Genomic DNA, 14,577 nt, shown 5'->3' on the forward strand with positions numbered 1-14,577 from the left:
ATATATATATATATATATATATATAAGTAATTTTATTTTAAAAAATTGTTTAAATATACAGAGAGGGGGATTTATCAAAACTGGAGCAGACAAAATCTGAAGCAGCTATGTATGACAACCAATCAGCTTCTCTCGTTCATTTTCAAAGCTCAACTGAACAAACTGAAGAGAGAAGCTGATTGGTTGCCCGGGGTAACTGCTCCAGATTCTGTCTGCTCCCGTTTTGATAAATTCCCCTCCACAGTGTTTTAGCAAACTAAAAGTAATTTACTTAGGATTGACCTGTATTTTATGCTGTGAATGATCAGTTGGCTGATCATCACTCATTCACCATTAAATGCCTGTTAATCACAGTTACATTCTGCACCATGGAACTACATTGTAGGATAGGATTCAACTGCTCTCCACTACCAGACAATGGAGAAATAGCAGGGTGTATCTAGGCGATGCAGAAGGGACCATAAGCAAAATCTACTGACAGTTTATGTATTGGGATTATTAGGGATTAGGTCCTACCCTTCTAAAGCAGGTTCACTAAGCACTGCTAAAACCACCTTTGCAGAACGATACCTACCCGATAAGCATGCCATAAGGGTCCATTATAAAACCGGAAGAGCCCAACAAGATCCTCAAGAAAACACTTGCAGCTGACATCGGCGATATCCATTGAGCATCCAAGCGCCTTTAACAAGAAAGTAAGCAATGAGGCAGAGCTGGCTCAGTGATTAAACCTAGCAAATCTGTTGAACAATAACAGGAATGCTGTACACTGTGAAGTATCTACAACATTTGTCAAACTGCTTATAAAATCTAAAAAATACTGGATGTTTAGCCGTTATAGACTGCCTCCCAAGGCAGTAATTTATTCTTGAGCCCGTTAGGTTATCCCATCCCCACCCACTTCACCCTTAGAGCCCATTTACACCAGTGCACTACAGTAAGGCCCTTTTCACATGGTGTTCCGATCAGGTCCGCCCATCAGCTTTTGAGATAGATCTGATAAAAATCCCAATGTAAGGCTATGGGAAGTGGGATATAAACGGACCTGCAACCGTTTACCTTCTATACTAATCAGTCTAAATCAGAAAAAAAAAAAAAATGGAACAGAGTTCAGTTTTGACGGACCTAAAACAAGACATGCTGGAGGTAATGGGATGTAAACAAACACATGTCCATGCACATCTGACTCCCTATAAACCTAACATGGGTCTGGTTAGCTCGGCTAATAGGGAAAAAAAATAAAGAAATAATCGGACATCACAAGAGTTCTGTACTGCTCGGATTAGCAGGGGATCTGTTCAAAGATCCCTGGGTGGTCTGAACAGACGTTGCCCATGTGACAGGGGCCTAATACATGTTGGTGCGATGCAGTAACATTAATCCTGAGCAGCAACCACTCTACAACTTCCCAGTTTAACTTGCCTTGCAGTGAACCCCAACATGCAGTACAGCACCAACATTGCGGTGAGCTGGTGAAAATGCTGTACGACCGAGCTACACTTTAAAAATGGAACTAAAATTCTTTCTAAAGGGATTTCCAGTGGCATGGAATATCTCCTGTCTGCTATGTGTGATCATAATGAGCCCTGCAAAGACACAACAAAGTCCAAATCCCATTCGCACTGCCACGGTCTCAAAACCACAAGGTATATGTGGTGCCCAGGTGACCACACGGATGGCGCCGTGCAAAACACTAATAGTAAATAAAAGTAATTCACCAGCAAACACTTGAAGGTTTTTAAAGTATTGATATGTTTATTCAATACCCAATGTCACATACTGTCATACGGTGCTAATGTTTCGGGTCCGCACAGGGATCCTTCATCAGAGCGACAGTCATATGTCAGTTTGTGACATTGGGTATTGCATAAACATATAAATACTTTAAAAACCCTTCAAGTGTGTGTCGGTGAATTACTTTTATTTACTGCAATGACACAATTCATTTACTGCCACCTCCTGGTGAAGTTGTGGAGTGCAATGCAGCCACCTAGTACTGTACTGTATAAGAGTGTTGTGGGGGCCCACTCTGATTGGGAAATGACATATATTATACTTTTCTTCCTGCTCCTCACCTAAAGTATAATTAGATCCACATTATAACAAGGAGAGAACTAGTCCTGACAACTACATGTCCTGCTTAAATAAGTCTCACCAATATGTAAGCTTTCAGATAAGCCGCTAGTTCGGCACTCCTTCCCCACTATTATTATTATACAGGATTTATATAGCGCCAACAGTTTGCGCAGCGCTTTACAATATAAGGAAGACATTACAAATCACAATACAAAACAAGATAAGATGGTAAGGAGGGCCCTGCCCCTGAGGGCTTACAATCTAAAAGGGAGGGGGAAGTGATAGATGAGGAGGTAGCTGTGTGGGGATGAATTGTTTGAGAACGTGATGGTTGAGCGGTTAGGTCGAGTTGGGATAGGCTTCCCTGAAGAGATGAGTCAAGGGATTGCCTAAAGGCAGTCAGTGTGGGAGATAGACGAACAAGTTGGGGTAAAGAGTTCCAGAGGATGGGAGAGACTCTACAGAAGTCCTGGAGGCGAGCATGGGAGGAGTTGATGAGTGAGCTGGAAAGCAGGAGGTCTTTGGAAGAGCAGAGCGGACGGTTAGGGTGATACTTGAGACAAGGTTTGAGATATAGCAGGGTACAGAGTTGTGGATGGCTTTGCAAGTCATTGTTAATATTTTAAATGTTATCCTTTGGGCGAGTGGAAGCCAGTGCAGGAATTGGCAGAGGGGGGTTGCAGACACTGAGCGGTTGGTTAGGTGGATTAGTCTGGCAGCTGCATTCATGATAGACTGAAGAGGGGAAAATCTGTGTAGTGGAAGGCCAATGAGGAGGGAGTTGCAGTAGTCAAGATGAGATATAACAAGTGAGTGGATGAGTAGTATTGAGGTTTCATTGATGAGAAAGGGGCGTATTTTGGAGATGTTACGAAGCAATATTACTACTCTGGCTGACATCAGTTAGTAAATCTGTATTGAGGCAGCACTTTAATATAGTCAAAGATTGTTATTTAGTCTTTGAATGTCACTTATGGATTGTATTGTAAACTCTTATTCAATCAAAGCACACTCACCCACAAATACTCGCCATGAACCTGAATGGCAAATTTCAGCTTGCGCAGTCTGATGAGGTTCGGAGGAGACTTGGAAATTTCAGTGATGCAGCGAACGACCCCTGCGATCTGGCCACACAGTAACTCTTGTTGGTCAATACAGGTCTAAAAAAGCAGAGATGATGGGAATGAATTCAGGAGAAGCTACTGAAAAAGCCCAGACTACTAAATAAAAAGGAAAAAAAAGTTTAAGGCAACTTTTGTATTTTGTATATTGTAACTTTTATTCAATAACAAACATGATTTTTAAAGTAGTAGTACAAAAAATAGTTACGTTTTAAAAAGAGGGGTTAGCGTTAAACTGTTCATAAACATTAGGATATTTCTCATTCAGCCCCTGCCCTCCCCCGTGTGGGGCTGAATGAGAAAAGGATTTTGATTCCCCCATCCACACTAAACAGAATAAATGGAGGACTCTTCCCTGCTGCTATTGTATTCTGACACCCGGCACCCACAGCTGTCAGACTACCCAGAGACTGTAGCTGATTGGTTGCAGTCACTGATCAGCCCACAATTTTCCACCCGGCTCCTTCAACAAAAGTCAATTGAAGAATTGACTTCTGCCGAGCCAGAAGGTGCCACCCATGGATTGAATTCAGGCCGATTCAGTAGGAAAATGGCCATAATTCAATCCATGTATACCCTGGTTAAGAAACACTAGCAGGTTTTTATTGTTTTCTACCAGGCAGATTTCCTATTAGGAAATAGTTCCCAATGTTTACATTTCCTGCCTATGTTTCCCTTCCTCAATAAGCAAACAAATGCATACATACGATATATATATATATAGATATATAAATATATCTATATCTATATATATTCAGTTGTAACGCTGAAAATAAGCATTTATCATGAAATATATGTCGTTGGGTGACATCAGCCAATATATTTTCGGGAAGAGGACCTCTTTTTAAAAGAAAGAAAAACATATGTTAAAAATTCCACAATGACTATGCAGATCTAAAATTGTACATCCTGTTACTTTTTACTGGCCAATGGAATATCCTCAGAAGGCATTGAACACAAAGAACTTCATTTATCAGCAAATTTGCATGCATTGCTTCTAGCAGAACATGGAAGTTGAACTACTCATGACTCTTCAATACACCATAAGAGCAGAGCGCCATCTGGTGGACAAATGATCGCCAGGCTAAAAGCTGCATTCTCTCTTCTTTGCAATGAGAGATGCAGCCGAATGCAAAAAGTACACAAGTGGTCACTTGGAAATGGCGCTTACAGGTACTAAATGCAAATATGTTTCTTTTGGTATGACTCATTCCACAAATGCAACCTTCAGGATAGAGAATGAATAGAAAATGAATACAAAAGTAAAGAAAACAGAAGAGTAAAGCTCCATTCACAGATAGCGTTTGAGTTTCCCACGCGGAAGACCGTATGGCACGCAATCGCAAAAATCTTTACAACTGCACGAATTTTGCTTGTTTGCGGCTATTACTATAGCCGCGAACGTGCGGCATCTGCCAAAGAAAAAAAATTACGCTTGTATTATTTTGTGGCCGCCAAATGTTTAGAGCGGTGTGTGAAGGGAGCCTAAGCCCCCGTACACCAGGGCAACGTTACGTGCATGAAAACGCGTGTCTTTTTTTTGTAAATGCTCTGCGGTGCCACTCAATATTAATGGCATCACAAACACACCTGGCAAAGCATGTGTATTGTAGTGCATCAAAGCATATGGTACAAAAGTACCATGCGTTTTTGGAGCGACACAAGCAACAAAAGGTCCATACACTTTGGTGGAATTTAGAGCTGCAGCTAACGATTATTTTCAAAATCGATTAGTTAGCCGATTATTAAGTTCGATTAATCGGTTAATCGGATAAAACATAAAATACATTTTTAAAAATGGCTCCAGTGATGGGACTACTAGTTTGTATTGAGATTGCAGTCCATCACAGGAGCAAGCTTGAAGCGGTGGAAGTAGAAATGACAAAAAAAAAAAAGCCGATTAATCGATGATTGAAAAAGTTGACAACTTTTTCAATAATCGATTATGTCGATTAGTTGTTGCAGCCCTAGTGGAATTGTTGTGCGTTTAGCAGCCTATTAAAATCATGGGCTGCCCAAACACTTTACACCTTAAAAAAGAGCTATGGCCAAACCTTTTTTGGTCATAGTTCTTTTTAGGGTCACAGGAAGACATTGACTGATGTCCCCCTGTGACCCAAAACTCAGCATATGGCAGACTATTACCCACTATATGCTGACAGCGCAGAGCCGCGCTGCAGCTAAGACAAAGCCCAACAATATTGTTGGGATCCACCCCACTACCTGATTGACAGCTGGCTCTGCCTCTCTAGAGCCAGCTGCGCCCGCCCCCATCAAGTCATTTCAGAAGGAATGGAGACGGGAGGGGGGAATCCCTGCGCGGAGCGGTGAATGACAGTCACTTCTCTCTGCAGGGAGAAGATTGTGAACTGAGCGATCAGTGGTATGTGATCGCTCAGTTCTCGATCTATAGAGCCGATGTGCGACAGCTGCAGTGTCACACATCGGCTCCAACTATGGGGACGAGTGCATTTCATAATTCTCCTTTAATGCATATCTGTGCTGTCTCATGTGTGTGAACGGGGGCCCAGAGGACTAGGAAAGTCACATATGTACGACACGTCAGGAAAAACTATTTAAGAACAACCATAGGATCAAGGTGAAATCAATGACCTGGTAACGCTCTTCAGGAAATATTGCTTCTGTGGTGAAAATAACCCTATATTTCTATGTAATCCCTGCAGCCAGATTCAGAAGGCCTATCTTGTACTTCTGTGTAGAACTGCAGCCTTATGTCACATGGTTCTGTGTTAGGTAACTGCCACAAAGTGCCTCTGTTGCTATATAAAATTAACAAAAGCCGTACCTGCAAAGAAAACACTTCCTGTCCTACTGCCCATGCCGCTATGTTGCTGAATAACTGAGTGTCGGCCTTATGTCACTGCAGGACACAGTAGTGGCGTAGGGGATGTCGGAAGGAACCAGCAGAGTACCAGGCAACGGATACACCTGAAGAGTGCAGGATGCTAAAAATCTCCCAGTAAGCTTAGATTTCCAGTGTAGTGCAGTTCATCTGCATGTCCATAGGGACGGGTAAGTATGAACTGCCTTCCTTGCAGGGATGTCTTCTTTTTTTTTTATACTGACAAAGACGCTTTAGGGCTTGTTCACACCATATCCGGACCAGAACGTTTTTTTGTCCACAACTGAAATGCATCCCAATGTATTCCTGGGCACTGTTCACATCAGAGCAGTCCATTCCAGTGTGGGGGGAAAAAAATACTGCATGCACTATTTTTTCTGGTTTGGAACACACAAAGACTGATTTGTGGCTAATTGCGTCGCTCATTTTCTTGATAAATGTCCCGAGTACTGCATTAGTGGCCCAGTGGTTAGCACTACTGCCTTGCAGCACTGAGGGTCCCTGATTTGAATCCCAGACACCATCTGTAGGTTGCTCAGAACCACTTCCTAATTAGAAGTCTGTTTAGAGTCAAAATCTGTTGTATGGGATTCGAACCAGGGACCCCGATTGCATTTGCATTGCATGTTCTCCCTTTGCTTGCATGGGTTTCCTCAGGGTACTTCAGTTCCCTCCCAAACTCGAAAGACAAGGTGAACTGGCTTCTGTCTAAATCGGCCCTGGTATGTGTTATGCATGTGTGATAGGGACCTTATATTGTAAGCTCCTTGAGGGCAGGAACTGAAGAGAATGTGCAGTATGTAAAATGTTTCATAAATTTACAGCGCTTTATAAATATGTGTAATAAATAAATAAATAGGTACTGAAGAGTAAGTCAGCTTTCTCTTCTGTATCCCTGCAGTCAGGTCATTTTTACCGATACTGGTTCATGCACCCTGTAGTGCCTATTACAAAGGAGTGCTCTTAGTGTAGATCATATTTGTTTAGTAGAGGTCTGCCATACTCCTCTCTGAGAAGCAGCAGGCAGGCTACAACGTTGGGGCTCACAATTCCTACTCTACGCGTTCATAGCCTCAGTAACACAAATTACCAACAAGAAAGTGAATTACCAGCAAACTGGCCTGCTACAATGAAGATGAAACAGACCCCAGTGCACATAGACCACCCGTGCACACTTCAAGGCTTTCTTTTCATATATGTCAGAAGTGCATCATTTCCTGTCGCTTCTTCCACACAGCTGCTGCTTTTTTCCCCCAGTCTTGTGTTTCTATTATTTTTGCCTAGCTGCCTCATATGCCACCTTTTTTTAGTTTGTGTAGAATTTGGTAGATATGGTTGATTACCTGAGGAGGATAAAAGTAATTAATTCCAGCCCTTGTGGGGTCACCTTCCTCTTTCACTTTTGAACCATCGTAAAGAAAGAAGTAACTCAACCTGCAATTATAACAAAAGAAAAACAGGGAGGGGGATCAGCAAAGTATATTAGACGGGTTTTAAAAGCATAATGCACCAGAATAAGTCATTAAGGGACTCCTATAGTGAGAGAATATGGAGGCTCTAACTGCTGACACCCCCTTCTGGATATACTAGCTGCCTTGCTTTCACACTGATCCAGAGGGTTCAGTATATTCTTAGTCATTTACTAGGAACAGTTATTTGTAGGAATGCACCGATGCTAGTATCGGTGCCGAGTACTCGCCCAAATGCTCCGATGCCTAACCCTTTACTTCAGCTTCTGGTATCAGGAAGCCAGGCAGCGAGTCATTACACAGTTCCCGGCTAATCAGGAAGCCGGTCAGCGTGTCATCACACGCCCCCCAGGCTTTCCGACAGGACAGAAAGCCGGCTTCATCCTTCCTTATCACCTGGTGACCAGGGAGCATGGAGCCGTCTTCCCGGCCAATCATGAAGCCGGGCACCATGTAATGACGCATTGCCGGCTTCCTGATTGGCCAGCTTCTCCACCAATCAGGAAGCCGGGCAACGCGCCATTACATGATTAATTACAACGCGTCATTACATTACTGATTGGCCAGAAAGCCGGTTCCATGCTTCCTCGCCACCTGGTGATCAGGAAGCATGGTGGGCGAGTCATTACACGCCGCCTAGCTTCCTTGATGGGACTTCCAGTATTCGGTATCGGCGAGTACCAGAGGAAAAAAAAATATCGGTACTCGATACCCAAAACCAGTATTTGTGCTTCCCTAGTTCTTTGACTTCACAATTTCCTTTTTTCATGTTTATTGGATGGCAGTGTCTCAGAAAGTATTGCAACTAGAGATAGTCAGGCAATTCGTATTGTTAGAATGGGGACAGTGAGGGAAGCACCTTTATTTCTCTTAGTATAAGTTATCTTGAAGCTGATATCCTGGCTAAACTATTATTATCTAAATACAAAAGCCATTTGTATTCTCACTTTGTGCCCTTTGTGTACGTCTTGCAGATCTGTGCTGTAATCCAGCATTGAACAGCTCCTGTACTACAGACCAGACACTGCTGCCCTCTATCCTGGTGCAGGGCGACTGGTCTCGTCTCCGCCCCCTCCTGTAGTTTTCTGCAGGCAGCATGTAATGGGCGCACAGTGTACAACACTGTGATGATGTCACTGCTACATTTACAAGGTTATACCTGAGTATGCAAAGCATTTGGCGCACACACAGTGGATTAATATCCTTTGTGGCTAGTAAGGAATATATTATATAATATAGATGTAAATTAGGGTTTTTGTGCCCAGGGTTCAGCTTTGCAATCCATTTTCATTTAAAAATTGAGTTTCTAAGATGTTTTTCCATTTTATTATATTCTTTGTTGTACTATTATCTCTTTTTATTTTATAAGTGGTTTGGAGAACAAGCCATAATTACAAAGATCCATTGTAAGGGCAGTCATTAGTGAGACCCAGAGGAATATTCAATGAAGAACTGGCTTCTCTCATCTCCTCTACTGCTTCACTTATGATTCTCTAGCTCTTCCTCCCTCACCACACTTTTCTTCTGGGGTTTACTCTTATGTTGTGACATGTTGCCATCTTTTCCTGTTTTCGTGTCCTAACAATTGACATTCTAGTATTGTTGCTGTATAAACATTTTAAAGTAAACCGGGCCAACAACTTTTGACACAGTAACTCTCCCACTAGTGAAAGAAATGCTCTGCAATACGCAGACTCACCATAATGCTGGCTGTGGTTCTACAACGGGAGATGCCATGAAGTTACTGGACAGTTGTGTGCCTTGATCCCATCACAGCCACAAATACGTCACTGTCACCAATGTGCAGCATTCATCGTACAGTCGCATATCCTCCTCTTTAACTGCAGAGACAAGAACAGTTAAACATAAAGAGGGACATTTATCAAAATGTTTATGGATTCCTGCATCAGGAACTTGCAGCAGGAATCCCTAAACTGCCTTTTGCAAGTGGCAGCTGTCACCCGTTCAAGTGATAATCGGGTGACAGCGGGCGCATTTGAAAGCAGCAGAACGCCGGCACACTGCATGTAATTGTATGTGATCCTATTACACATGCCGTTAGGAGACAATCACTCTTCCTGGATGCACGATCGATGTGTCCAGGGATAGTGATTCATTCCTAACCACATGTAATGTGACGGCATTGTGCCGCTTTCAAATGCGCCCGCTGTCACCAGATTATTACTTGAACGGGTGACAGCTGCCGCATGTAAACGGCGGATTAGGGATTCCTGCTGCAGGAAAAAACAAGTTCCTGATGCAGGAATCCCTAATGGCACCTAAACATACAGGGGTGAATGAAGACTTCACTACTGTGTCTATAAGCAGGAAACACAAAATGTCTAGTAATAAGTTCATGGGCTTACATGAGGCTCATTAAAAAGTATTTCTTCTTATTTCAACAACATGAAAGCGATGAGATTATTTCCATTAAGCCTAACAAATAATGCTGCTCTTTAAAATAAGTCAATCTATACAAAATCAGAGAAATGTTACTACAATCATGTTTGAAATAATATAGAAATGTTGAATGCTAATTAGAACAATGGATTAAGAGCTCAGTCACACCTTTCCATTTAAATGCATGCATTGCAACACACTAATAAGCATGCGTCCAACTTCTCCATAATAAAAATAGTGTCTGTCCAATCTCAGCATCACAGTGCGGTCCGCTCTGAAAAATATAACATTCTTTTTTTTTTTCTGAATTTAGTGTTGGGAAGCCCATAGAAGCCAATGGCAGCGCATCCAAACACATGACACATTTTGATGTGTTGGCAACAGGTATTAGACCGTAGACGCTGTTAACCCTATCCACTCCAAATTGTAAACGCCAAGATCAAGAGGCACATCAACACATGTCTAATGTGATAAAATAACGCACCCCAAGTCTATTCAAAGCAACCATACCCCAAAAATGATATGATCCTGTCTAGAATGTATACCAACCATCATCCAGGGTGTCAGCAAGTCATGTAGACCTGTGTGCAGTGTTCACTGAGCTGCATAGAAACTTTATCAGAACTTTGGATGGGATCTTACATCCCATTCCTCCCCCCTGTCTGTCCATTTACATTACACGAACCTGACAACAGAGGAACGGAACTGCCTTTACAAGATCCACTCCACTTTATAACTATCTACCCGGACCGAGCTGCCCGAACACCGCAAAGGAAGAAAAGACGATCTGAGATCACACACATGATCACAAGACAATTCCCGTGATTCCTCCCCCCACCGTGTCACACTTGGCCTGTAATATCCCAAACACACCACTAGATGGCGCTCGTGCACCGGTCTGACATTCCAAACACACCACTAGATGGCGCACGTACACAGACACTTGCTTGGATCGTTAGACAATGCATTCAGCTTCCACCTGATGTACTTAGTAAGATGAAAATTCACCCTAAACAACGTGTGTGAATATTCTCTTATATTATCCAGTTATGTGAAAGGCATCTGCACAAGACTGGGTATTCAAAGTGAACAGGACATTGCTGATCACATGACTGGATAAATGAAGCTTTACTTCACTCCTTCCTTTCTCATCACTGGAGCCATGTTTCCCCTAATTAGCTGACCACGGCATCATTGACTTCATTACGTTTGGTGCAAAACTAATAAAAACAATGACCCCCTCCACCATCGTCCTCAGTGAGAACAGCAGCTTGGGTTTACAACAGGTCTGAGGGCCCATTCACACCTTGAGTTGGAAAACTCCGGCCCTCCACCTGTTGTGGAACTACAAGTCCCATGAAACATTGCAAGGCTCTAACAGCCACAGTCGTGACTCCCAGTGGCATAAGCATTATGGCATTTGTAGTTTCACCACAGCTGGAGGGCCGGAGTTGCTACCCCTGCTTTACACTCTTGTTTTGTATTGTCTCCTTTTATTGCACTGTATAAATTATCTATAATAATAATATTATTATTATTATTATTATTATTACACATTTCACACAGCATAGTGGATTGTAATTAGCACCCCAGCACTTGCTATGTAGCTCACCTTGATGCTTAGCTGTGAACCATTTGTGTGCTGCATTAAAAAATAGCGCATTTCTCCATGCATTAAGGCGCACTGCCAGCTCAGTGTGAACAAATGGGTGGCCTAAACACAATGCAAAGGGCTTCATTTATAAAAGTTCTAGGCAAGTGGATACCTTTTGCACAGCACTAGCACACCTAGATGGCTCTACTCCAGGGGTGGGCAAACTCTGGCCCTCCAGCTGTTGTGGAACTACATATCCCAGGGAACATTGCAAGATATTCACAGCCACAGGCATGACTCCCGGAGACAGATGCATGATTGGATTTGTAGTTTCGCCACAGCTGGAAGGCCAGAGTTTGCCCACCCCTGCTCTAATGAGTATAGGAAATTCCAAAACATCTAGGGGTGCTAGTGCCATGTAAACGGCATCCACCCGGTTCCTATAAATGTAGCCCATAGTGTGAATAGACCCTCAGTGGATATATTACCCAAATCTTGTTTTTGTTTTGGGCAGAGTAGAGAAAGGAAAGGGCTAAACCAGTAAATCACTTCATACGGCGTCCAGCTATCCTCCCTCTAGGTAGATGCGGGAATATGGCTACCTAGAGCGAGGGCGGCTGGACGCCATATGAGGCGATTTAATGTAGTTTGAAGTCCAGACGTCCTTCCCCCATCTCTCCTAACTGAAACTGCGTACCTCAGTATGAGCTCTGCCTGGGAGAGAATGTGCAGCAGCCTGGGCCTTGCAGCTGTGATCGAGTAATCACAATGCTTTCCAGGCTTGAATGCAAATATTAAAGAAATGCATATTTTTTTATATATTATCAATTATGCATTTCTTTAATGTTTGCAAAAGGTGAACTTATCCTTTAAATCTGTTTGCTTCTGGCAGAATTAACCTCATGCTGGCAGCCAATCAATGTGATGCTACACTGTCAGCAAGCAAGGAAGTGTCTCCAGAGCACAGATTTAGGCTAGGGCTACACTGGTGGTTTTAGCTCGGGTTCAGTTTGTGTAGCCTGTTCCACAGGGAACCATTTGTTCAACAATCATTTGCTATACCTTGAAATAAAAATCGCCAGTGATCGTAGTAACAGGATTGAGTGGCTCTAGCCTATTCGGGTGACTGCCAGCACATAGTTAAAGGTTATCTAGGTCAAAAACAAAATCTAAATATGTATTTCCATAAGTTCTATCTCACTCCCAATAACCACATCAATCTAGAAGTCTGTATATTCATTTCTAGGAGATGTCCATAGCATGTACCTCCTCAATGTACTGACACAATGTCACTCAGCCCTGGGAATAGGGTTGCCACCTTTTCTTCAAGCCAAACCCGAACACTGTAGCGCCTTGCGGCAATTTTTTGGTAAAGTACACTATGCATGTATTTTGTGATTAAATAACATTGGAGGTAATCACAAAGATGCCAGTGTGCCACAGGACCCCAGATATGTACTATACAAAGCAAATGTGTCAAGGACCGAGAGCCCGACACTTGCTCGAGAGAGCAGTGGACCCGGCGCATAGCTTATCCCACCAGGTGACGTCCCCTCCACACCACACGTGACCTAATCACGCATGTGCGCAATGACGTCACTGCAGGGTGTCACCTGGTATCCGCACCGGGTGTCACCCCACCTCGGGACGCCTCTGCCGGCTCCATGGTCCCTTGGCACTACTGGTCGGAGAGAGATCTCCCTCTGACCGGAAGTTCTGGTATCGGGGAAGGTATTGGAGCATTTGGACGAGTACTCGCCCAAATACTCGGTATCGGCACTGATACTAGGATCGGTATCGGCACTGATACTAGGATCGGTACATTTATAGTACAAATCCATTTTATTGATAGTTGTCATTCAAACGACGAGCGCATTTCTGAGCCTGATGAAGCGGACCCGGCGCGGCCCCAAAAGCGCTTGTCGATTGAATGACAACTATCAATAAAATGGATGTTGCACTAACATGGAATCTGGACATCTGTTTTAGGTGATATGTACTATAGCACATAAAAGACGTCCCCACAAAACATGTCACGGGTTACCTGTGGGTGGCATTTTTTAATGGGGGCATGTTTTATGTGCAATACTAACAAACCAGCGGGGGGAGATAGTGAGTAATTCTTACGCTGATTTTAGCTATTGCTGTCAGAACCTGTAAAGAATAAGGTGACCAGATTCCTGTGTCCATGATTTATGCAGAAACCTCTTTAAAGGGAATCTGGTCACCCGATTATTTACAGGTTGTCACAGCAAGAGCTAAAATCAGCCTAAGAATGACACTCATACCCCCCCCCCCCCCCCCCCCTCGCAGCTCCAACGGGACAGGAGACAGCGCTGTGACAGTTCAGAGACTATCGGGCACTGTCTGTATAACGATCGCACACTACAGCCGGCCCGGATTAACCCCTTAAAACACGTACCTCTAGCCTCACAGACAGCCGCACGCTCTGCCGGGATTGTGCTCACACAGCACAGCAGAAGGTCCTCCTTCACGCATTCCTCTCTAGGACCCAGGGGCTGCCCCCGTCTGCCTGAACTTGTGACATCTCGTGTACGGGGCTACGGTGGCCGGAAAACCGGACACAAGATGCCAAAACCAACAAGATTCCAAAACCGGTCTGTCCGGTTGAAAACCGGACAGGTGGCAACCCTACCTGGGAATATGCACTTATTTGTGTTACAATTCACAGAGCCTGCCTTCTGAACTCAATGTCTGAGCAACGTAGCATTATCGTTGCTTGCTGGAAGCAGTGCATCATGGGATATGTGGTCTTGATACATTGAGATTGCATCATATCAAGCAGCTGGGAAAGAGATACAAAGCACACTGGGAATCCAGGAAGTTGCTGAAAGTGATGAGCAGACAGAAGGCAGCACCCACTATATAGAAGGGATTTTTCAAGTAAGCTTTGATTGCATTATCATGAACAACTCTAGTATGTATTCTTATTACACTGCTGACGTTATAACAGGATAGTACTATGCTGCGACTTTACAACTCCTTTAAACTCCTTTAACTATACAAGCGATCCGCCGGCTCATGAGGCCCCGA

General features: G+C 43.5%; 1 protein-coding gene across 2 annotated transcripts in view; it reads right to left on the reverse strand.

Moving 5' to 3' along the window:
• HPS4 (HPS4, biogenesis of lysosomal organelles complex 3 subunit 2) overlaps nucleotides 1-14,577 on the reverse strand; it is a 54,353-nt gene that overhangs the window by 32,522 nt on the left and 7,254 nt on the right. For both annotated transcript variants that reach the window (XM_018564633.1, XM_018564632.1), the window contains exons 2-5: nucleotides 9,229-9,364; nucleotides 7,404-7,494; nucleotides 3,093-3,236; nucleotides 575-682 (exon numbers count right to left, since the gene is read on the reverse strand). In XM_018564633.1, coding sequence (XP_018420135.1) covers nucleotides 575-682; nucleotides 3,093-3,236; nucleotides 7,404-7,494; nucleotides 9,229-9,266 — 381 coding nt within the window. In that variant the 5' untranslated portion in view covers nucleotides 9,267-9,364. The remainder of the gene's footprint in view (nucleotides 1-574; nucleotides 683-3,092; nucleotides 3,237-7,403; nucleotides 7,495-9,228; nucleotides 9,365-14,577) is intronic.

The sequence above is a fragment of the Nanorana parkeri genome, unplaced genomic scaffold (assembly GCF_000935625.1).
Source record: "Nanorana parkeri isolate BGI_ZX_2015 unplaced genomic scaffold, ASM93562v1 scaffold767, whole genome shotgun sequence".
In the NCBI taxonomy this organism is placed as follows: domain Eukaryota; kingdom Metazoa; phylum Chordata; class Amphibia; order Anura; family Dicroglossidae; genus Nanorana; species Nanorana parkeri.